Source organism: Eucyclogobius newberryi, unplaced genomic scaffold, assembly GCF_026437365.1.
Source record: "Eucyclogobius newberryi isolate DKJ021-1_F unplaced genomic scaffold, fEucNew1.0.hap1 SCAF_2, whole genome shotgun sequence".
Classification (NCBI taxonomy): Eukaryota; Metazoa; Chordata; class Actinopteri; order Gobiiformes; family Gobiidae; genus Eucyclogobius; species Eucyclogobius newberryi.
In genome coordinates, this window is record NW_027315834.1 from 38632717 (window position 1) to 38657100 (window position 24384).

Here is a 24384-nt window from a genome sequence, read left to right on the forward strand (position 1 = left end):
AGCACCGATATATCACTATTAACCAACACGTGTCGTTTGTACTGGTCGAAGCTGAGATCCATTTGCAAACCTACTTTCTTTGTCTAATTTGCCTTAATAATGAAAACCAATTTCATTGTCAAAATCATTATAAACTTTACCTCGTGCTCAGTCGTCTGTGTTTTCAAATTAAAAAGTAATTTCAAAGAATAAAGACTACTGTTCAAGCTGTCTCGTTCAAATGAGTTTCAAAAGCATTTAGTCACTCTTAATTCATTCCGTCTGAAAATAAATACATTTCACAGATTGTCAGAAAGGAAATATTTTTGTAAACAGCTCCATTCGTTTGCTTTTAAGAGCCGAGTTTGTTCAAGCAGAGGAACAGCTGTCCAAACTTCTTATGTGCTGCTGTCACAACTGTCTTTAGTTAAGACACTGATGATATGCTCTTAAGTTTGAAGGAACGGAATGATTTAGAAGTTTATGCTCAGCGTAGCTTTATAACAGCAGGTGTTACATGCTACGCAGATCATGTAAAGTCCTCTGTTGCAGGAGCAGATCTTTCCTTCCAATTTTCTTATGTAAGGCCGCAGTTATTTTATTACTTGGTTTACGGATTTTTAAATGAAATATATTGAACAGGCAGGCGAAATATAAATATAATTTCAATTTCAAAAGATTGGTTCTTCCGGGTTTCCCCAAACGCACCGGGGGGGGGGGGGACAGGTGAGTGTAAAAGTAGATTTAGTGTGTTTTGCATTGGTAGAACTGACGCTGCTAAGTGTGCAGCCTTAGTCACGGCAAAAAGCGCTGGAGAAAATGTGGTAAACGGTTTAAAAATGTGTCTTTGCGATATAAGGGAGTTAGCGCGGCGATGCAGACAGGGAAACGGGCGAGCACGTCTTCACATGCTCTCCCGGGACCACGCACAGGGACAGACCTGCTCCGTCAGAGACTCCCGCAGGATTTGTCGGAGGTACTTTATTAAAAAAAATTGAGAATAATTTATTTTATTTATATTGTAGAAATCAATAATCTAAGTGCGGCGGATCCGTAAACCAAGTAATAAAATAACCGCGGCCTAATTTGCATTCAGCTTTCTGTAATTTGGGGCATGGTTCCTTCAGTACATTCAGACTTTCATACATTGGCATGGTGGGGAAGTGAAAAACACAACACTATGCAAAAATCTTCCGCCTAAGGTCTTGACCAAGCCTGGAGATGCTCCTGGACGTGACTGCTCCTGACAGGCAATGAAGGGTGGGTCACATGCAGAAGAAGAATTCCCCTACGGGAACAATAAAGTGCACCTTAATCTTAACCTAGCTCTATGTTATTGCTTTTCCAGTGATGTTCCAGATAATGACATTACGGTAAACTTGCTTATCTCCATGGAGACAAGCAGGTGATGGCATCAGGCCATGTGAGATCCGTGACTGCTCACGGTTTCTTACTTCTGCAGTAAGTACAGGCAGGTCTGTTCTCTCTTGTCTCTGTTCACAGAAAACGCTTGTCTCTCACCAATAACCTGCTCAAATCAGCGCATTTCCCTGCCTCTCACAGCCTTGTACTATGTCTCTCATTTTGTTAGTAGTCTGCAGAAAAAACCTCTGCAATGAACATCTCAAGAGTTGTTTTAAAGCCCTTTGTAGGAGCCGTGATGTGTAGTGTTCAGTTTGTCTATTCGTGACTTGCGCAGCACTGCATTTTGCTCCGGTGAGTGTCGGCCTTAAGAATGCACGTTTGAGCGTTAAAAACATTCAAGACAAAGCAAAAACAACTCCATGGAGACAGGCAGGTATAGCTATAGATAGAAGACCTTTAACTACAAAGCAACTTTCCCATTTTGTGTAGCTTTGTGTATGGCTCATTGGCAGAGCAGTTGCCCTGTAATCAAGATGTCCCTAGTTTGATTCCAGGTGCCCTCAGCTCTAAAGGGTGAAAAGTTTAAAACAAAAAGAAGGAAGGAGTTGTCAGGTCACATATCTTATGATAAATCACTCCTGCTCTTAAAGGTTATATTGTTATTCCTATACTACAATACATTATAAATAAAATCAAGCATTACAATTCTCAAAATGCCAAATTGTATTGATTCTGAATGTCCGTGACTCCCCTTTACTGCACCAACCTTCATAGTGTGGATGAAAAGTGGAAGGGCATCTCTTAGCTTTATTATATAATACCACACAGAAGAGTATGAAGTGGTTATAATACTTCAGTATATTATAGATAATGCTGTAACACTATTTCTGCATTCACTATTTTCCTGTTCTTTTTAATGGCTTCCCCACAGTTCATTGCCTTTTCCCTCCTTCGTACATTCTTATAAATGGAGTTTCACTGCAGCTAAACAAAGCTAAACAAAGACAGAAGAGACACAAACAGCCTGTGCTCAAGAGTGTCAAAGCATGTCAACTAACGACTTGAGAACAATTGGTTTCAATAGCTGAATGCTAACATCTAGAAATCAAGTTGCAAAGAGAAAATTACCTTATATTTCAATACATTAGGCCATGGTTGAAAGTTATGAGTAAATATTACACCAGAGACTCCTGAGCCAGATGGGTGTTGAAGAAAATCTATCAACCCCATCTATACAAAGGCTATATTGACAGAATTTGCCATATGGGAAAGGGTTCTAAATCTGAAATCAACAAATAGTCTCCCGTAATAACTCAAATGAAGAAGCATCTGTTTCTTGGCAGGAGCTGAGCGATGAGAGCGCTTTGGAACGACAAAGGCTGTGCACTGTATATATTAATTCCGCTAAAAACCTGTATTCCCAGCGTTGCTATGCAAATGCAGAGCTGCGAGTGGAGAGATGGCTTCAGCCGACCAAACAGACAGGCAGGCGCGAACTCGCAAGTGCCAGGAGGGCAAGCTGGAGGCGGGTGATTGGCAGCAGCAAGTTGGCCAAATGCGGAAGAAAAAAAGAAGACAATGGAAGAGATAAAACAGACAAAAATATATATGTTTAAAAGAAAAATATTCCACGATAAAGGGCCTTGAAAGTGCATAATGCGAGTCGTGCTTGGGGGGTTGTCTCCATGAAGATGTTACTGCTTTGCCTGGGATGTTCCACAGAATAGACACACAGTAGTCGGAATCCGAGGGAAAGTCCAGTGACAGACTTTTGTGAGGGAAGCAATCCATTCATTTTAATGTAGAAGGAGCTCCACTATCACCACCATTCATCAACTACAAGAGCAAGGATTGAGTTTAGGAGTTCAATTGTGCCAAATATAGACACAAAGACATGGAGAAGAATAAAATGCTCCAAGTGCCCAAATTTGTATAAATATCTAAGAATGCTAATGGTAGCTACAGGCTAAATGCTGCCGTAATGCTAGAAACTTCTGCTCTTTTTTAACACTCAACTTGAATTAGTTGTGCTTAAAATACACACCATCCTGCTTGAATCCTGCAGGTTGAATCCTGCTGATCATTAGAGCAGTCAAATCCTCTGAGCTACAGGTTGGCGGTTCATCCCCAGCTTACACAGATGAACACTGACATTGTGTCCTTGGGCAAGACTCTGCCTCAGCACTAATGTCTGCGTTCCTCTAGTGTATGAAAGTGTGTGTGAACAGGGTGAGCGGTTCCTTCATGTAAAAGGGCTGTATACATTTTATATTAACCTTGTTTTGTCACGTGCGTTTCCATGGAGATAGATAGGTTAATTCCCATACTGTAGAAGCTTCCAAGTAAAGGCAAGGCAAGTTTATTTGTAGAGCACATTTCCTACACAAGGCAATTCAAAGTGCTTCACAGCAGGAAAAAAATCATTAAAATCACAAAGAAATTTCAGAAACAGAAATACGATAAAATTAACTAAAAAAAAAAAAAAAAAAAAAAAAAAAAAAAAACACCTTGCCACAAAGGGTAACGTGTTTTCGGAGTCCAACTCCTTTTTAAATCAGTCCAACTGATTGTCTAAACTAATGAAATCACATAAAAGAGAAGAGTGCAAATAAAAATCCTTTCAGCCGTATGCGCAGCTAAACAAGCTTAGATTTGAACATTGTCAGAGTAGAACCTGTCTCACTTCTTCAGGAAGACTGTTCCAGATTTTAGCTGCATAAAACTGAAACGCAGATTCCCCATGTTTTGTCCTGACTCTGGCACCAGCAGGAGGCTGGTCCATGTTTAGTCCTGACTCTGGCACCAGCAGGAGGCCGGTCCATGTTTAGTCCTGACTCTGGCACCAGCAGGAGGCCGGTCCATGTTTAGTCCTGACTCTGGCACCAGCAGGAGGTCGGTCCATGTTTAGTCCTGACTCTGGCACCAGCAGGAGGCCGGTCCATGTTTTGTCCTGACTCTGGCACCAGCAGGAGGCCGGTCCATGTTTAGTCCTGACTCTGGCACCAGCAGGAGGCCGGTCCATGTTTATTCCTGACTCTGGCACCAGCAGGAGGCCGGTCCATGTTTAGTCCTGACTCTGGCACCAGCAGGAGGCCGGTCCATGTTTAGTCCTGACTCTGGCACCAGCAGGAGGCCGGTCCATGTTTAGTCCTGACTCTGGCACCAGCAGGAGGCCGGTCCATGTTTAGTCCTGACTCTGGCACCAGCAGGAGGCCGGCCCATGTTTAGTCCTGACTCTGGCACCAGCAGGAGGCCGGCCCATGTTTAGTCCTGACTCTGGCACCAGCAGGAGGCCGGCCCATGTTTAGTCCTGACTCTGGCACCAGCAGGAGGCCGGTCCATGTTTAGTCCTGACTCTGGCACCAGCAGGAGGCCGGTCCATGTTTAGTCCTGACTCTGGCACCAGCAGGAGGCCGGTCCATGTTTAGTCCTGACTCTGGCACCAGCAGGAGGCCGGTCCATGTTTAGTCCTGACTCTGGCACCAGCAGGAGGCCGGTCCCTGAGGTCCTCAAAGTCCGAGATGGTTCATATGGAACTAACATGTCTGAGATGTACTTTGGTGCTAGGCCATGGAGAGACTTGTACACAAGCAGAGCTGCTTTAAAGTCTATTCTCTGAGCCACAGGAGCCAGTGCAGAGACCTGAGAACAGGACTAATGTGATCATACTTCCTGTTTCTGGTCAGGACCCGAGCAGCAGCGTAAAGCGTAAAGCAATAATAACGCTCCCCCAGAAAAGGGACGTGGTGCACCTTTAAAGTCAGCGGTCTGTACACTCTTTATGAAAGCAGATGTTGACTTTTCCGCATCTTGGATTTGTGCCACCTGCTTCTTTCCAGTCATGAGGGATTCTAGCTCCAAGATGAGCTGGAGAGTCCCAGTGCAATAACAGAAGGACTAAGACTCCTCCAGATCTAACCATGCATGAAAACTGAGGAGGCACGTTTCTACACGGTAATATGATGGGAACAAAACCAGGAAACAATCAATGAATCCCATTAAAGTCACACACACACACCACCACTGCTCCTTTAATTAAAAGGGAGTGGATAAAGATAACATTAGCTGGTTCATCTTGATTTTACATTTGGAAGAATTAAACCACATGCAATAAAATATATTGTTGCATATAACAAAAGCAAAAGCAGCTTATTAATAATGCAACATTTTGTGGATGGTTTATTAACTCGTTTTTGTTTCTTCTTAACATTTATATGGTATTTTAAGCCATCTGTAAATGCCTTATAAGTGGTACTTTTTAATGCCTTATAAATTGTTTACTGAGAAACCTTATTCAAAGTGAAAAAAAGTAATAAATAAATAAATGACCCAATGGCAATTGAGGTTAAAAAAAAGAAGAAACAATAAGGTTGTCTAAGTCTATTCATTCTTAAAGGCGGTATGGACGATTTTTCGGCGATTTGAGAACGCAGGCGCACTCCCCCGTGCGGACTGATACAACGCACACGTGCGTTTGTTTATTAGCGCAACGGAGCGTATCACATCACTTGTCTCCCGTAGATTTCTGTCCACTTCTGCGTCAGCTCGAACTGTCTTTCTCCGTCTTCATTTTGCCCCGTACACTGAGGGAACTATATTATGATAGATCCATGCGCTTAGGCACGCGGAAACGTGGGGACGAGCCTGACGCAGCTGCAGGTGAGCGATAGGTGCGTTTTATGATTGATACGTGGCAGGACAAATGATTTATCCACGCCATGAGGAAATATGATAAAAAATTTGCTGAAAAAAATTGTCCATACCACCTTTAACTATTTTTTAAGTTCAAAACTGATATTAAGTTATGTCTTAAACATCTGTAGGTATTGCATGGCCCAAATCAAATAAAATAAATAAATCAAAGGGGTTAATATAGTGTCTTAGCCTGAATATTTGGATGTGTGCCACTGTCCAGTCCATCAGAGACCTGCTCTCAAAGATGAGCCAGTGTGTCCCGTTAGACTTGACTCTCCGGCTCTATCCGTGCATGAAGTGCAGTGAGAGAAGATGGGGAGGGATTATTTCACACAAGGTGCTGCCGCGGGGACAAAGTCACCAGATAATTTGTTATCAATGAACCCTCAATAAGTCCCCTGGCCTGCAGGACACAAGATTCATCCTACTCAACTGGTCCTGCCGCCAGACGGAGCTAATCCTTTTGCCACGGCTAACCAGGGAAAGGCCCAGAAATGTTCCTTATTTCTATGTTGATTCAAGTGGCAATGATGTGCAGTCACAGCCCTGGGGAAATCAGAGCCACAGTGAAGGTTACACTGTTCTCCAAGAGCACAGATCAGGGCAGGTGTGACAGGTGCAGAAGCGAGGAAAGCTGGTTAGAAGATGGGCACGGCACTGAAGCAAACATACAGATTCATGCACATTACATTCCGTTTAAAAATAGCCCTAAAAGTGCTCAAAACTGCAAGCTCATCAACTGGTTCTTACTCAATTAAACCCTCCTTTGGCCACAGTGCACGATCGCTTTCAAAACTTTAAGGCGTTGTACCTGATTTTTTATCAGGTACAAACTTTAACAGGTTAAAACTCTTTGTTTATAAGAGATTTTCACAACTTTCTGAGGCCAGAGAGAGTTTTGCCATCCAGGGTAAAGCTATCAAACATTAGCATGCTACAAGCAACAGAATAAAACACTATATTAGATGCAGAGAAAGTGCTGTGGTCTCATTTTCACCCGAACAGATGCTTTTGCTAAATATCTGAACTGGGGCAAAACAGATTTTACTTAATTGCATGCTAAACACCGGGTACAAGCTATTTAAGTCAGTCCACGTGAGTCCATGGGCAAGACACTTTGTCCACTTTGCCTTGTGCGAATGTGGCGTCTGTGCAGATTTCAGGCTGCAGTAGCTTGCCACAGTCGAGTAGTGAATTAATAATGACTGTGAAGCACATTCAGAGACTTTGCAAGTGATTTCATTAGAAAAAGGAAAGGTTTGATGACATATCGGTCAATAAATTATCTTTGACTAACATTTTTGTCCCTGTAGAGAATATTATCCTTGGCATTTGAGCCGTTCTTCACTGCTGCCGAGGCAAGGTTTCTCTCCGTGTTGGGTAATGGTTTGCACCCATACAAGTCAATAATAAATTATGTATTCCATATTCTAACATTCTTTGATATGATGCAAACACAATTTTCCCATTATTTGTGAGGGAATTAATAGTAATTTGGGCATTTTGTGTTCCGTACAGGGTGTGTCATATTTTAAATTCAAGAATAGGGGGTAATTGGGCATTGTGCATTCATTACACAACCACATCTAATCCCCTTCACACAGATCATACAAGGAGGAAGTTTCAAATGTGATGATTACCAGGTTATTACCATAAAAAAACTAAAACAGAACGGCCTCGTCATCTCCAACACGTCTACTCAGCTTGGGCCTATTTTGTCATTTGCTTTCAACAGCCTCTTCCCTGCCTGGTCTTTGTTCCCAGACTTTGAACCTGAGAAAAGCTTCCCTTCTTATCGACCTGTTTCTTTAATCCTCTGGTGCCCCGATGTCCCCCATTTCCTCCACGTCGAGCAGCTTTAGCATTCTCACTGTCCCGGCCAGCAAACAGGATCAGCATTTTGCGCTTGTTCCACTGGATGTAGCCTGTCAGTCCTGCTTTTAGCAAATCTGTTTCAAGTGTTCGAGAGAAGAATCAGGGGAATGTAGATCAGGTTAAAGGTTTTTTAACTTCTTTTTATCTAAATGTTACTGCTTTGATTGCCTGGAAAGTCCACAAGGATATCTCTGAGTATTCATAAATCAGAATGAGAAAGGAGTTCATTGCCCGCGCAGTCTACTTTAAATCTCTTTTGAAATATCGTCAAGTTTTACTATTATGCTGTATGTTAATTTTTGTTACACATTGACCAATTTTCTATGGAAAGGTAAAAACAGCTGTGTTAATACATGGGTTTAATTTTGTATGAACAAATTGTACTTAAAGTTATAATTCATCAAGGGGCACAAAGGACCTTTTTGCTCCAAGTCAAATTCAGTCTATAAACACCTGCACTATAAGCTCAAAGAATCTCATAACTAGTTTAGAAAGGTCACGCAGAGGTCACAGAGAGGTCATGCACCTGGTGACCTCCGGGTGCTGTCTAAGGAGGGATCAAAGCACTTGTTTATATGTAGAGCAGTGTTTTGGAAGTATTTTCTAAATGAAGACAATCTATGTTTGATTAACTCAACAGATGTATCTTCAAAAGGATGAGTTCAGATAGGATAAGGAAGAAAAGGATAATACATGCATAATACATACATAAAAATCAGTAAGTCTACATACGTTGGTTTAGTTTATAGGGAATCAAACTTACAAACTAGTTATAACTCTGCACTTGAAGCATATTCTTTGCCGAGAGTGTTATTGAGCAGAAAAAATAAATAAATGGAGATATGCTTTGAACATAGAAAGCACTATTGTTAGATGTTCTTTATACAAAACATTAAATTGGCATGAAAAGAAAGTCTAAAGTGCAAACCACGCTCTGGATAACGCACACAGGCAGTGCTCAAAAAGAAAGAGTTTATTCCAAGCAAGCAAGTGTGGGTGGAGTTTTGTTGTCCCTTTCATTTGGTATTGAAGGACGAGTAAAAAGAACAGTAGTAGAAATTGTATAAACAATCTTTCATCGTTTTGGTCAATGTCATATTTTTGCGGACAAAAATGAAATTCAAAGTAATAAATGACACATCTGCAAGAGTGGCCGCCAATTGCCACATTTTAAATAGTGTAAAGGAGAGACAAGTTGAGTCTACGCACCCAAGCGCTCCCTTTTAAAGTCTAGAGGCCCAAACCAGACCATAATCTCAAAAGCAAGGAGTAAATCAGTGTCACATGAAACAATACAACAATAATTCTAGTGAACAACCAGTAAATATATTAGATATTTGATTGACTATAATGAAAGCTGAAACTTGAACTAGAAGTCTTATCAAAATAAACACTGGCAGACCACAAAAGAGGATAAATGTAACACTATTAACACTATTGTGCCTAATAGCTTTAGATATAGACAGACTATATACACATGGAGACTCTCTATTATCAAAACATGAAATTGGCCTATTTAGCATTGACACAAACATTACTTTCTGGCTGCACAGAGGCCCCTCTGGTGAGAATACCACAGGCTATACTGCATTAAATGGCACAGAAAAGCTATAAGAAGGGGAAAAACTGCTCTGCTGTTTTCTTATCTCCCCAGACAGTTATCTTTCAAGCTGCTGTTGAAGAAGCTCAAAGCCGACTCCAAATGTTGTATTCAAAAATCTGCAGCCTCCCATCACTCCCTGACAGGGGTGGAGACAGCGGTCCGTCCTGTCGGAAGAACCTGCCTTATACCTTACTATGTGCATGTAAACATTCTTTAAGGGTTTGAGGAATGTGGCAAGAGGCAAAGAATGATGGCAAATGCTAAATACAATGTAACAAACCTATAGCCCAATCTGAAGGAATGAGAAGTAAAAGAGAAGTAGAACAGTTGTTTTGTGCATTTGAAACATCTGTCTACCATTGCGACTTGGGAATCTAAACAGGAGGCACGGGAAACTGCAGTGAAGCTCGAGATCTGAGCATGGATAACACTGAAGTGTTTGAGCATTAGTGTATTGACAGTGTATGTTTTATCTTAGGAGATTTTCATGAAACCTACATATCCAGGGAGAACAAGTCACACAATCCGGACAAATATCCCTCCTACAGGGACAATACCATGTACCTTACCTGTTGAAAGCATGTGCAAACTCAATAAATAAAACAGACTACAGCTTTTATGCCAAATGTATGTTGTATGCAACTGATTTTTCTTAATTTTGACCAGGGTAAATTTGTGAAAAATTGTTTAGATCCGATTTGAACCAATCATGATAAGATAAGATATTCCTTTATTGTCCACACATGGGGAAATTCCATTGTTGCAACGCAGGTAGATACAGAGGAAAAGGACAAATAACTTATAGGAAGTTTAAAAAACACTCTTAATAGAAGAACTCTAATAAACAAAACTCTTATAAACAAAAACTCCTGTAGACAGAACCTCTCATTTCCTAATAAGGAATGGAGGGAAAAATAAATATAAAATAAAATAAAAACATCTAGCGTAAGACAAGATAATACTAATAATAATGGTAAAATAAACACTCTATTTATTTTATAAGGTAAGGGGATTGGATAAGGGGCCAATCCAATCGTGAACATCACATCATTAATACAAACACGGGCCCCTTCTAGATATCGAGTACAAGCACCAACTACTTACTTACACTTTGACTTTCTATATAATTCAATGTGAATACTTTGGCTTATCCACTCAAAAGCACTGCAGATTTCATCACAAAGCTCCCCATTGTTTCCACTGCTTTTTCATTCTCAGTGTGTACACCTGCCACTTTATTTTTGACACTCCCCTGTATTCTGAAAGCATTAGGTGAGGTATTACACCTCCCGCCTGTCTGCTGGCCTCCATTCCTGCCGTCTGCAACACAATGCAGTCCTGTGACAGAGCACCAGCGACCTGTCATGACAAACAGCGACGCTCATCTAAAGCACCACCAGAACTTTTATCATAACACACTCCAAAAAACACATTGATTGTGCAGTCGCAAGGATTGTAGATATAAAAGTGGAGAATATAAGATGTCTGGAGCATCAAAAGTAGCCATGGAAACCAGAGTCTTGGAACGCCTTTAGTGTGCTACAACTGCACCTCAGGGTTTTGGCACTTTTCAAGGCTTTTAACTTGTTTCTGTGGTGTCAAAATGTCTCAGTGTCGTTTTTCTCCTCAACTATTGACAAGCAAAGCCATCACCAGGTATTTGTTTTGCCGTTGTGATGTGTCACTGTCTTCTACACTCAAGATGCATACGGACACACATGGAGGCTTCAGTCTGTCCTCTGTCTCGCTCTGGCCATCATTTGGTCCGTCTCCTGTGAGTCTGTGGATACGTAGCAACAAAACTAACCACTAGGGGCAGTAGTGAATGCAGCGCAACAGTGGGAAGTCAGCTTTTTGAAAAGTGAATAGGACGAGCAGCAAAACGAATCAACGTTTCTCTCACATGGTTCAACTCAACAAAGGAATCCGTGTTTGTTGTTATATTTCTTCCAGTTTGGTCAACTCATTAACAGACTTGGATGCCTTCTGATGCAAGTTTATTTTGATCTTTTTAAAGATTTTTGGCCCATAGGCTTTATAAGACTGGGAAATGGGGGCGTGAACTGGGGGATGAGAGAGAAGGGAGGACATGCAGTACATTGCCGGGATTCAAACTCACGACACTGCGACCGGCTGCATGTGGAGCCTGGCATTCTCAACCACCGGGCAGCACTCACATTTGAATAGAACACAGCCGGTATAAAGTATAAATGCAGTGACGATAACTACTCTTGGAACTAGGGCTCGACTGATATGGATTTATATGGATACCAAAATAAAAGGTGGTTTGAGGTGCCAGTATATTTAGTAATGGAAAAAAAATACATAGTTTATTGGCAGTTTATATAAGCTAAGTTTATAAAAAGTGTGTCTGGCTGTGTCAGTGAAAAAAGGCTGAAAGTATTTAATGCACAACTTCTACTTCTACTACTACAAGCAGTGAATTCACAGGCCTAAAAGTGCAAATTAGCCCAATTAATATTCGTTTGCCCAGCAGTAATTAATATGCGGAAATGCCGACCATGTCACTGATGTGATCTGTGCTGAAGTTCACTTTTATTCTTGAGTTTGTAGCTGAATGTTCAGAGAGCACACAAACAGCAGTGTCACTCTGGAGCTGCTTCCAGCTGCACTACGACATCACAGACACACAAACAAACTACAGCACACAAACACGGAGCTGCACTTAATATTGGGGCATTAATAATTAATAATCTGTCAGTAAATTGGATATTCTAGAGAGTATACGCTTTAAAACTAAGTATAACATGTCCAGGTGGAATATCAGCCATATCGGCTGACCGATATATCGGTCGGCTTATATCGGTTGGTTCAGTCCGGTCATACTTGGAACACACAAATCTCTTGAGTACCAAATGGAGGCTTGAAGGTGCTGTACCTGATTTTCACTGTCTAAAAAGGTGGGGAAACAGAACTAGTTTATTTTAAACGACTTGTTACCTCATGCATTCCTAACATCCCAATTATTCACTGTGATTACAGCACTTTTCACAACTCTGAGCCCAGAGTGAGTTTTGCTGTTAAGGTAAAGCTGACAACAACAAGCGTGTTAACAGCACTTTTGCTTTATTACAAATAAAATAGATAATGCAAGTGTTATTTTTAGGTCAGAGATTGACAGAATGACGGACACAACAAAATAAACCATTAATAAAAGTGTGGTATTTTAGGTTGATTTTGTCAACAAATCATGTATATTTCTACAGTTAAAACCATGGTCAATGAAATGGGCAAGTGTCTACCCGACCTAAGCAGCACATGACCAAAGACAAATCAATAAATATTGGATAGAAGAATTAAATTATATTCAAAAGTTTGAGTTACTGAAATACAGAATTTGTCTTTGGATGCATATTTCATTGCCACTTCCACAACAGAATGGAAATCCTCCAAATTGTTCATCGGAATAAGCCATCTATATTCAGAAGTGCTGCTATCCGAACAAGTTAAGCAGGAGTCGACCTCATCTAAATGTTGTGGGGCGTGAAGGAGCGACAGGAGGAGGCACCAGCGGCTCTTCCTCCAGGGAGCACAGGCCTGGCAGCTGCTTCAGGCTTCAATCCATCTGACATTTACAATCAAATGCACCAAACGGAGCACAAGGCACGATTTTCAAGTCAAAAGCTTTCATTAAGTATGGAGTGGTCTGTATTTACTTTGCACTTGAACCACTTCAGGAATAAACAGAACTATTCAGTGACACCTGATGTTCTTTACATTAGTTATTTGAACATGCAAAACAAACTTCACTGAAAAGTAAGATGAAATTCAGTATGGGAAAAATATAGATCACAGCTCAAGGTTTGAATCACAAATTGTCTGGTTTGAGGGAGAAAGGTTAAACTAGTCTACACCACTACCGTTTATTTTGCAAACTGCAAGAAAATCATCACTGGTACTGAAATATGTGAATTTATTTAATCTGTGAGACAATAGTAACAACACATTGTACTAAGCTTTATAATAATAAATGTTTAAATCACTCACGCCTCATAATTTGAACCACAAACTTCCTTTCCCCCCCTCAAAATACAAGAGATTAAACATTGCACATGAGTTCTGCCTATACCACAAACATCCCTGAGTTAGTGGATGACAGGCAGTGGATTATTGTCTGAAGTTGTATGATCCTGATGCGTGTGTGAATCAGCACTGTCCACCATATGTCGGCTCAAGTCCAGCACTGTCCATCACTAAGCCCACATCACAGACTGATGACTGCACTCAGGGATCTGTGTCATCAGCCCTCTGAGTCAGGGAATCTCCTCTGACAACAATTATTCTTAATAATAATTATATTATTATTATTTTTTGCATTTATATATAAATATGTGGCTTTTTTGCATCAGTAGCAGCCTTGAATGGAAACATGTCAGTAACATTTTCTTATACAGAACAAGGGAAATATAAATAAAATGGAGAGGTTTGGCTGAGGTTTTGTTTTTGCTGCGCAGTAGAACCAGAGAAAAACTGGAGATATTTTCAGAGCACTTTCGATGTAATGGCTCAAATTGTTATTGTGCACCGATTCTGGACGTCATGTTCGTAAAGAAGCACTTTTAATTGAAGAGGATGGAAATTCCAAAGAGTTTCTGCTATAGCAGTGGCTGATGTCCTTGGTCATTAGAGTCAGAACAACAGAAAAGAGCTGGATTGCTGATGCCGTTGCTGAGCAACAGCAGGAAGACTCTTGCTACCAAAACCCCATCACCAGCTCTAATGTCAGACTGTGCAGCTCTACAATAAACGTTGTGATTTCTAAGGCCGAGGATGTGTGATTCACTGGGCGGACCATTCAGGGCAGTGCTCCAGTTCATCAGAAAGACATTTTGAATGTCTGGTTTTTACCTGGGTGATTAAAAAAAAACAAGTCAAACTTGAATCTTGTTGCTCGTGTTTTGTCTTCAGGTTTTTTGGTCAGATCGCATTACTCAAATTCACCTTTACAATCTATTGCTAGCAGGTTTCGCGTCAATGCAATTATTGGCTGTTCCAATGGAGAAAAAGAAAAGTGATGTTTGTAGAGTGGTACACAGTGAAGAAAGGTTCTGACCTCCAGGACAAGTGCCTCTTGTTCCACTTGTTTTGAGGGCTCGGGCTGCGTTTGGTGCGGCTCCGGGTCCCTTCTGCCTCAGACATATCGGGCAGAGAACATCTGGGTGTCTTCATCAGTCCCAAGGTGGCTTGGTCTACAAAAAAGGAACAAGAGATGCTTTAACCACACAAAAAAAGAAAAGAAAAAAAAGATGCAACTCTATCACAAGAAAATAACTAGATTCAAATGCAAGTCTTTATTTAATCCAGTATGAGCACAACGTATATAAAGAAGGTACAGTAAATACACATCTTTAGCCATCTGCAAAGCCATAGTATTCCACTGCTCTACTACAACTGTTCGTTCATGAATGTATATTATGCTTTCAAAGCTAATCATTGAACCACTGACCTCAAACTTGCTAATATGAAGTCTATCACCTCATAAATGATGGATAAATTATGATTATGAGGAGAAAAAAACCCTCCTCGGTACGACCTTGACACACAAATGCATAACTTATTCGTACAATGTTTCATCTGGAAAGGTTTTTAGGCCTTTTAGCAATGCAAGGTGAAATACAGGGTTTGAATGTAATGTAATGGTACGGACAGCCATAAACCGAGCAGCACACGCACAGCCGCATGAATGTACAGCAGAGGTCAACAGCAGATATGATTTACACACACAGAGCTCTGATATTATGCATAGGTACGTGGAGGGAGGAGAGCCCCTTTAAATAATAAATCACACCCTATTTCATACTTCACACTCTACAGCCCTGGGCACCTCTGCATCCATAAATTACAGCGGTTAACACACACTCCTGTGTCTTTGCACTGCTTACACATTATGACATTACGAGGATATTACTTTCACTCAAACACAGCCGGGATCCTTCACATGGTCAATGGAGCTTACTGCGAATCAGACATTTAAGGTTGGATAAAAATGCTGAGGTGTTCTTAAATGCTCAAAGGTGCGCCGCGTAACCTTTCTGGTGGTGGGGTCCGTCATTTTGTTTCCACAGAGATGTTATTGCTTTGCTGTGATTTGTAGTGTGCGATTATTGTGAGGGAAAACACCACGATTCTTCACGAGTACCGAGATTATGACCAGACAGCAGTGAAATCTTTAGTTATCGTTCTTTCTCTCCCATTGTCTAGACCAGGGGTGGGCAAACTACACATCCGGCCCGCCGGGCCTTTCAATCTGGCCCGCCAAGCTTGTCCAAGTAATATTAAAAAAAAATATATATATATATATATATATTTTTTTTTTTTTTTGCCCTCAGGCATCTGTCTGCATTTGTATATTTAATAAATTTGACGTGGAATTAATTAAATAATAGATTCAATAGCCTATTTCATTTGATATTTAATTTTTGGGATTTTTCTTTTTCACACCAATGATCGTGGGCCGGCCCTCCGCTACTTGCCTGGATTCAAATATGGCCCTCAGAGGAAAATAATTGCCCATCCCTGGTCTAAACTCTAACATGTTCCTCAAGTTTGTGATCAGCTTCAAAAATCTGAAACTCCACTGAATGACATTTTGAGATGAAATGTAAAACAGAGTAATGAGTAAAACAGCCATACAAAAACAGACTTAATTAAAAAGACTCAATTTTGTTTCTAAAATTGTGGCAACTACTTTTTTGGACCCAAACAATCTAGACATCCCTAGCTGAGAAAGTTCCACAGTATGGTATTAAACATTTAGGTTTATTCTATAGCATTTATTAAGTCTTTGCTAATGAAAAATATCTTGAAAACATGCATTCTTACGTTGAGCAGCGTTGCCTTTCCACAGATCTGACCTGGCAATGTGGCAATGTCTGCTTTTCTCCATGGAGATGGATCAGTTTAAAGCCATACTGTAGAACATTCTAGGCAAAGCAATGTATCGGTTTCAGGATTTTTTGAGGACCTTTCTCTATTCAAAAGATATATGTTGATTTGAAGCATGCTATTCCTATGACAACGTCCCTTCGTTGTCATGCCAAATCTGTCAAATGTGGAGGGAATCTTTATGCCTGAAACCCATAGATAGGGACTAGCAGAAAGTTAAGCAATGCATCTTTAAGTGGATTCATGCCCCAAGACACAATAACTCCAAAAACGCTTCAGGGTGTGTTATCTAGCTGGCACACTGAACAAAGAATGTATTGAGCAAACTCTTTCAATGTATATACTGGTTTTTATCATTATTGGCAAGAGTACTAAATCTAGGCAGAAATACATTTCGTGGAATAGTTCGAGGCTCAACAGGTTTGCTCTATTTCCAATTGAATATACCATGTTATACAGCATTATGAACAAGCAAGTCAGGGAAAACAAGTGGGATTTTCCATTGACTTGTTGGTTTTTAATTGTGTCGCTTTTTGGAAGGATTAAATAATTAATTAGACGCATGAAAGGTAATTATATACAAGTCACTAAAGATGATTACATTTGTGCAAGGAAAAAATAATGAAGAAGTTATGTAAAATGCCCAGTTGGGTCTATTTGCCTAAACTATAGCTGCAAATTGCTAAGTGAATGTCATCAATAAGATTTAATGATTTTTTATGTTTCAATGGAAACATGCAACACATATGAACTTTCGGATGGATTAGTGCTCGCACTCAAAGAAAGGTTAGAACATATTGGATATTCCTCCATCAATATAGAGTGCTGCTCCACACCAAAACAGATACATGAGCCGCAAAGACACACTTTTCACAGGACTTTTATCCACTTTTGACTCGACATACCAAACTCTCCGGTCTCTTTGAGTCCGCCGAACTTCTGCATGGCTTTGATGGCTTTGGTCAGCGCTTCCTTGGTCTGAAGCTGTCCAGTCGTCGGGTCGGGGGGCGGGAGGTAACCGAACTTACTTAGCCAGTCCTGAAACGGAGACGCAGAGGGCAGAGGTCAGACAAACAATTTCAGGGACTATTCCAAAGCCGCTAAGAAACGTACAGCTGTTCATGCTGACTGTTATTAAAAAGGCACATGATACTAGAATGATACTTTCTTTGACTTACTGTATCGTAAACATCCTTACTGACAATTCAAATAACAACGACATTACGAAACATTTATAGAAATATTTGACATTCACAATTTAAAGGGAAAATTACTAAATAAAATAGTAGTGGAAATATAGCACAAAAATAGGATTTAGATAGATGATAATAAAATATGGTCTGGTAGTTGCATGAAATACATTTTTAGGACTTATTAAAAGGCATCAGAATCAGAATAGGGTTAATTGCCATTGTCAGTGAACAGAATTCACAAACTAGGAACTTTCTTTGGTTCTGGTCCGGATGGACCATAGCCCCCTGCTTGAGGGGAGTGGCCTCCTGCCTGAGGGAGTGGCTCATATAGTCCGTGTCCAGGGTGAGAAGGGTCGGCTGTGATCCGACCTGCTCGTCCCAGAGCCTTGGAGACGTACAGGTCCTGCAGAGATGGAAGTCTGCAGCCGATCACCCTCTCAGCAGAGGCACAATGCACTGGCTCATGCCAGATTGATTCATGCCAGATTGATCTGTGTCTCACTGTGAATTCTTCACATGAATCAATCTGGAAAGTCTATCGCCGAAAGCATTCAGGACATTAAAAAATACTTTACACTGACTGGTTGAAGTGTCACAACAGCGGAAGAAGCAGAAAAATCTAAATTGCGTTAAATCCAGTGTTCATCCATAAATGTACAAAGTGTCATTGTGTGCGTGTTTTTGAAAAATAAAAGTCTGTATTCCTCCCAAAATAGGCCGAAGTACAGCTATCGGTGCCGCCATGTTTTTAATTATTATTATTTTTATTTCTGCCCAAACTACAATGCTGTTAAATGATGGTTCCAGTCCCACCTGTTGGCCCTAAATGCCCTGAATGTCCCGTTAAACCACTGGTGCGGACTGCAAACAAGATGGATTCTCAAGAGTTTGTGAACTAACTAAATCATCATGTGGCATTCATGATGATTTGTGGTATTCTTCTGTTTTTATTGTTTTATTAAAGGTATTTTGAGCAATAAAAACACATGTATTTAGATGAGCGTGAGCAAACTAAGAGGATGTATAAAAGGAATACATTTTGAGGCAAAAACCATGTCAGAGGTATCAATAATACACAGAAAGTGGTGAGGGGGAGAAGGAGCGGATGAGAATTGCTGATGGTTTTGCTGTTGCAGTCAAAAAGTAGTACTCATAAATAGCCGACTAACTATTCCAAATTTAAATCTTGAGGTTTAATTGGACGGTTGTTTGAAACGGCAAATAGGAATGGCTTGTGATATTGCCATTGTAACATGCAGAAATTACAATAAATACAAACTATTTTAAATAGGTCTTATATGGGTTGTCAAATAAGTCTCATCCAAGGAAGGGACATTGAGTCCATACAAGTACCTGGGTGTTCATCTGAACCACAAACTGGACTGGACTCACAACACAGACGCACTGTACAGGAAGAGCCAGAGTCAGCTCTACCTCCTGAGGAGACTCAGGTCTTTTGGAGTGACAGGGCCACTCCTGAAGACCTTCTACGACTCTGTGGTGGCATCAGCTCCTGTACGGTGTGGCCTGCTGGAGCAGCAGCATCACAGAGAGGGAGAGGAGGAAGCTGGACAGAGTCATCAAGAAGTCCAGCTCCGTCCTGGGCTGTGCTCTGGACTCGGTGCAGGAGGTGGGGGACAGGAGGGTCCTGGCTAGATTCACATCTATGCTGGACCATGAGTGTCGCCCCCTGCAGGACACTCTGTCCGCTCTGGAGAGCAGCTTCAGTGAGAGACTGATCCACCCTCGCTGTGTGAAGGAAAGGTTTCACAGGTCTTTCCTTCCTGCTGCTGTCAGACTTGATAACAAACACTGTTAGACCAAAACATGTCATTCACTCTTCATGTGAAATACTGTCATATTCTTCACTCTCATGCTGTCCTTACTGAAGTCACTTTAACTGCTATTTCTGGGGGATATATTCTGACCACTTATTGAGAGTTTTTCTGTTTTATTTTTTGCTCTAGCTGCACATTGTGTTAGATTTAACACTAATTTACATTTATCTTGTTTTATTACATGCATCTATTCTCCTGCTGGAGTGTGCGTTGCAACACTTGAATTTCCCTATTGTTCTCTTATCTTATTCACAGAAGGGATGTCCTCTTCAGTAACTAACCAGGACAAATTACTTATTGAATGCTCCATATGTAGTGCTGCAGATCTGATGCCCTCCTATTATGAATAGTATGTTAATATGTTCTGCTAATTACGGCAATAAATCAAAATGTCACACCACAATATTTAAATTACACATTTACTGTTCAATGATGAAGTGGCACAATTAGTCTTGTATTCAACAATATTCAGCCGTATGAGGACACAAGCATTTTCTGTCTTTTTTATTTGTCTTCCATTTTCCATTAGAGATTGTAGTGGCGTTTCTTGGAAAAAGCAGACAGTACAAATGCTCAGGGAACCATCAGCCACTAAGGGTCTACCTCTAAAATGGACTATTTATCAGTTCAATTTAAGAAGTTAGAATGTTCTTGTGCTTTAATGAATTGCATTTTGATGAAAAAGGGTTTAGCACCTTTTCAATAAAGGAAACATGTGAATGTAAACTATATTTTTGTCTGCTTGTCCACGGAAAATGACAAGTCATATCAATCAACTGTGGATAATATTCATATATTTTTGTTTAATTACTTTAAACTGCAATGTTATGGTATTGTAGTTGTTTGAACAAGTATATCATGGCAATACAATGGGACACTGGCTGCGGTATATGCACTCTCAAAACCCGATTATTACCAGATTTTGGAGTTGTAAGATTATACAACTGATGTAAACAGCAACATCTGATGCAAGTAAACACATTTCTTTCTGATCATGGTCCCTCTGGTCAGATTTTGCAGAGTGAATGTCATATAAATAATCTGAAAAGTCCAGAAATCAGATAAAAAATAATAGGACTTTTCACACATTAAAACACTGAATTGGAATCAGAAAAGGTAATATTGCCATTGAAAAAATTTGACAAACAAAATTCACAAACTAGGAACTTGCTTTGGTGGTAACATAAAACACCGTGCTGAGATCACCAAGCTTCAAATCAAAATGTTGTTAATATTTTTTTCCTTTTGCTGATAGACTAATTAGGCCCGAGCGCCACAAGCTGGCGAGAGGCCTATTAGTCTCGTAAGGCCGTGCGAAGCACGGCTGCGAAAGTGCGCACATAGTGCGCACGAAATCGAGCGCGAAGCGCTCGCCCACTTCCAAACACTCACTAACGCACTCCTCCACTCATGCACGCCCCGTGCATACTAATTAGTTGTAGGAAAATGGAACATTACCGTTGTAAACGGGCGAAGCCCGTGCAAAAGTTCGCACTAAACGAGCACTTTACATGTTATTACTGTATAGAGGGCCAAAAACACAAAGTGGGCGGAGCCCACTCAAAATTATCGAAAGTACCCGTCAGTGACCAGGGACCCACACCATGAGGTAGGAAAGCGCGAGTGCGTTCCGAAAATGTATAGTTTATGATATTTGAAAAATGGGAAACATTGTTTTCGCATCTGAATATTATTAGGCCCGAGCCCCAAGCAGGGCGGAGGGCCTATTGCTCCCGCAACGCTGCCGAAGGCAGCGTTGCAACTGTCTGACCAAACATGCGGGCGCAGCCCGCATGTTTGGTACCCCGTCGCCCCTGGCAAGTTCAGTGAACTAGCCCATGCCGAAGGCATGGATCATGCATACTTACTCCTACTATGACAGAAATAGTAAACAATGAGTGAATGGGCTCCGTCCACTTTGTGTTTTTGGCCCTCTATACAGTAATAACATGTAAAGTGCTCGTTTAGTGCGAACTTTTGCACGGGCTTCGCCCGTTTACAACGGTAATGTTCCATTTTCCTACAACTAATTAGTATGCACGGGGCGTGCATGAGTGGAGGAGTGCGTTAGTGAGTGTTTGGAAGTGGGCGAGCGCTTCGCGCTCGATTTCGTGCGCACTATGTGCGCACTTTCGCAGCCGTGCTTCGCACGGCCTTACGAGACTAATAGGCCTCTCGCCAGCTTGTGGCGCTCGGGCCTAATTAGTCTATCAGCAAAAGGAAAAAAATATTAACAACATTTTGATTTGAAGCTTGGTGATCTCAGCACGGTGTTTTATGTTACCACCAAAGCAAGTTCCTAGTTTGTGAATTTTGTTTGTCAAATTTTTTCAATGGCAATATTACCTTTTCTGATTCCAATTCAGTGTTTTAATGTGTGAAAAGTCCTATTATTTTTTATCTGATTTCTGGACTTTTCAGATTATTTATATGACATTCACTCTGCAAAATCTGACCAGAGGGACCATGATCAGAAAGAAATGTGTTTACTTGCATCAGATGTTGCTGTTTACATCAGTTGTATAATCTTACAACTCCAAAATCTGGTAATAATCGGGTTTTGAGAGTGCATATACCGCAGCCAGTGTCCCATTGTATTGCCATGATATACTTGTTCAAACAACTACAATACCATAACATTGCAGTTTAAAGTAATTAAACAAAAATATATGAATATTATCCACAGTTGATTGATATGACTTGTCATTTTCCGTGGACAAGCAGACAAAAATATAGTTTACATTCACATGTTTCCTTTATTCTGGGAGCCGCAAACGTTTCCCAGAATTCTGACTATTTGGCCTTCAGAGTGGCCTATAAGCAATAGAGTTTTTCCAAATGACATGATATTTTGAACAAAATTCTAATTTGCCATCCTGATCATGAAAGTATGAGAGCCAAAGTCATATTTTGTACGGCGTAACCGTAGCGATGACAGAAACATCCCATGTTATCCTTATGGGAAAATCGTTGAATCGCTCAAATCACCACATTTTTACGCTTCACACTTTAACGAACTCCTCCTAGGGCGATTGTCCGATCAAGTTCATATTTGGAGAATATCATCTACACAAGCGGGGCATCAAAACGTATCCATATTTTGATTCTAAGTGCTACGGTCGCTGTGTAGCGGACCCGCAAATATATGTCAGAAATGGGAAAACAGCGAAATCTCTAAAATGACCACATTTTTACGCTTCACACTTTAACGAACTCCTCCTAGGGCGATTGCCCGATCAAGCTCATATTTGGGGAAAATCATCTACACAAACGGGGCATCAAAAGTTATCCATATTTTGATTTTAAGTGGTACGGTCTCTGTGCCGTGGAGCTGCAAATATACTGTCACAAATGGGAAAAACGCCAAATCCTTGAAATGTTCACATTTACGCTTCACACTTTAACCAACTCCTCCTAGTGCGTTTGGCTCACCAATCTCAAAATCGGTGTACCTCCTCTAGACAAGTGGGGCATCAAAAGTTATTCAAATTTTATGGATAACATTTACGGTCTCTGTGCAGCTGAGCCGCAAACTTTTCGCAGAATTTGGACTATTTGGCCTTCAGAGTGGCCTATAAACAAGAGTTTTTCCAAATGACATGACATTTTGCACACAATTCTCATTTGCCATCCCCAAAATAAAAGTATGGGAGCCAAAGTCATATTTGGTAAAGCGTAGCCGTAGCGATGACAGAAACATCCCATGTTATCCCTATGGGGAAACCGCAAAATCTCTAAAATGACCACATTTTTACACTTCACACTTTAACAAACTCCTCCTAGGGCGATTATCCGATCAAGTTCATATTTGGGGAGAATCATCTACACAAGCGGGGCATCAAAAGTTATCCATATTTTTATTCCAAGTGTCACGGTCTCTGTGCGCTGGAGCTGCACATTTGACCGACATTTGTGTTCATTTGCACTGGTTAAGCACAGCATTGTACATGTCCAATGTGTCACTGTCTTAGTTCTTAGACAATTGCGTTAGCGCCATCTCTGTAAAATGCAGAGAGCAGAGTCGGAAGGCCGGCGGCCCGCGAGGGCCGTTGGATGCCGCTTGCGGCTTTAATTCTTTCTTCTTCTTCTTCTTCTCGGGACCAACCCCCCTATTTTTCACCCAGTGAACATTGACAAAAAGTCACAAAAATTTACACACCTCTAAAAATCGTGCCTCCTTACATTCTGGCTATCTCCCTTTTCTAAAATTTAAAAAATGGCGTGTCAGCGCCCTCAAATGAACCAAAAATGCATTAAGATAGAAAATGACCCAAAAAAAATCTTATTGTAGAATCATGAAATTTGGCGCAGAGGTAGATGGTGACAAGAGAAGTAAAACATATTATTACGGCAACGCCGTCCGCCCAACCAAATGTTGGCCATATTGGTTCAAAAATGGCTATTTATGACTTGGGAGTTTTTCCAAACGTCTTACTTTTACGAACTCCTCCCAGGGCGTTGGCCCTAAAAAGCTGAAATTTGGTGAAAATGCTACTGAGGAGTGGGACATCAAAAGTTATCCAAATTACATTGATACCTGTCACGGTCTCTGTGCGGCGAAGCCGCAAACTGTAGCTAGAATTTCAGAAATCTCCCAACTTTAACATTTCTGCCGTTTGCGCAGATAAAGTCCGAATTGCTTCAAATTAGAATCTGTGGTTAAACTCTTTGCCCTAAACCTACTTGAAGTGAAATAAATTAATTTGGCGCCACAGCGCCCCCTACAGATTTTATATGGAGGTTAAATGTTTAGTTTTGCGAAATTATATGAAATTTGACACAAAACTCAATTTTAGCATCCCCATCAAAAAAGTCAATGAGACCCATGTCATAACTGTTACGGCTTTGCCGTAGCGATCACCAAAACCTCCCATGTTATTCCAATGGGGAAATCGCCAGAACATGTTTACACTTTATACTTCCACCAACT

The 24384-nt window shown here is 40.8% G+C and overlaps 1 protein-coding gene across 1 annotated transcript in view; it reads right to left on the reverse strand.

Moving 5' to 3' along the window:
• mmp17a (matrix metallopeptidase 17a) overlaps nucleotides 1-24384 on the reverse strand; it is a 172693-nt gene that overhangs the window by 65920 nt on the left and 82389 nt on the right. Inside the window, exons 2-3 of the mRNA XM_072455258.1 lie at nucleotides 17329-17461; nucleotides 14592-14727 (exon numbers count right to left, since the gene is read on the reverse strand). Of these exons, the coding sequence (XP_072311359.1) occupies nucleotides 14592-14727; nucleotides 17329-17461 (269 nt within the window). The remainder of the gene's footprint in view (nucleotides 1-14591; nucleotides 14728-17328; nucleotides 17462-24384) is intronic.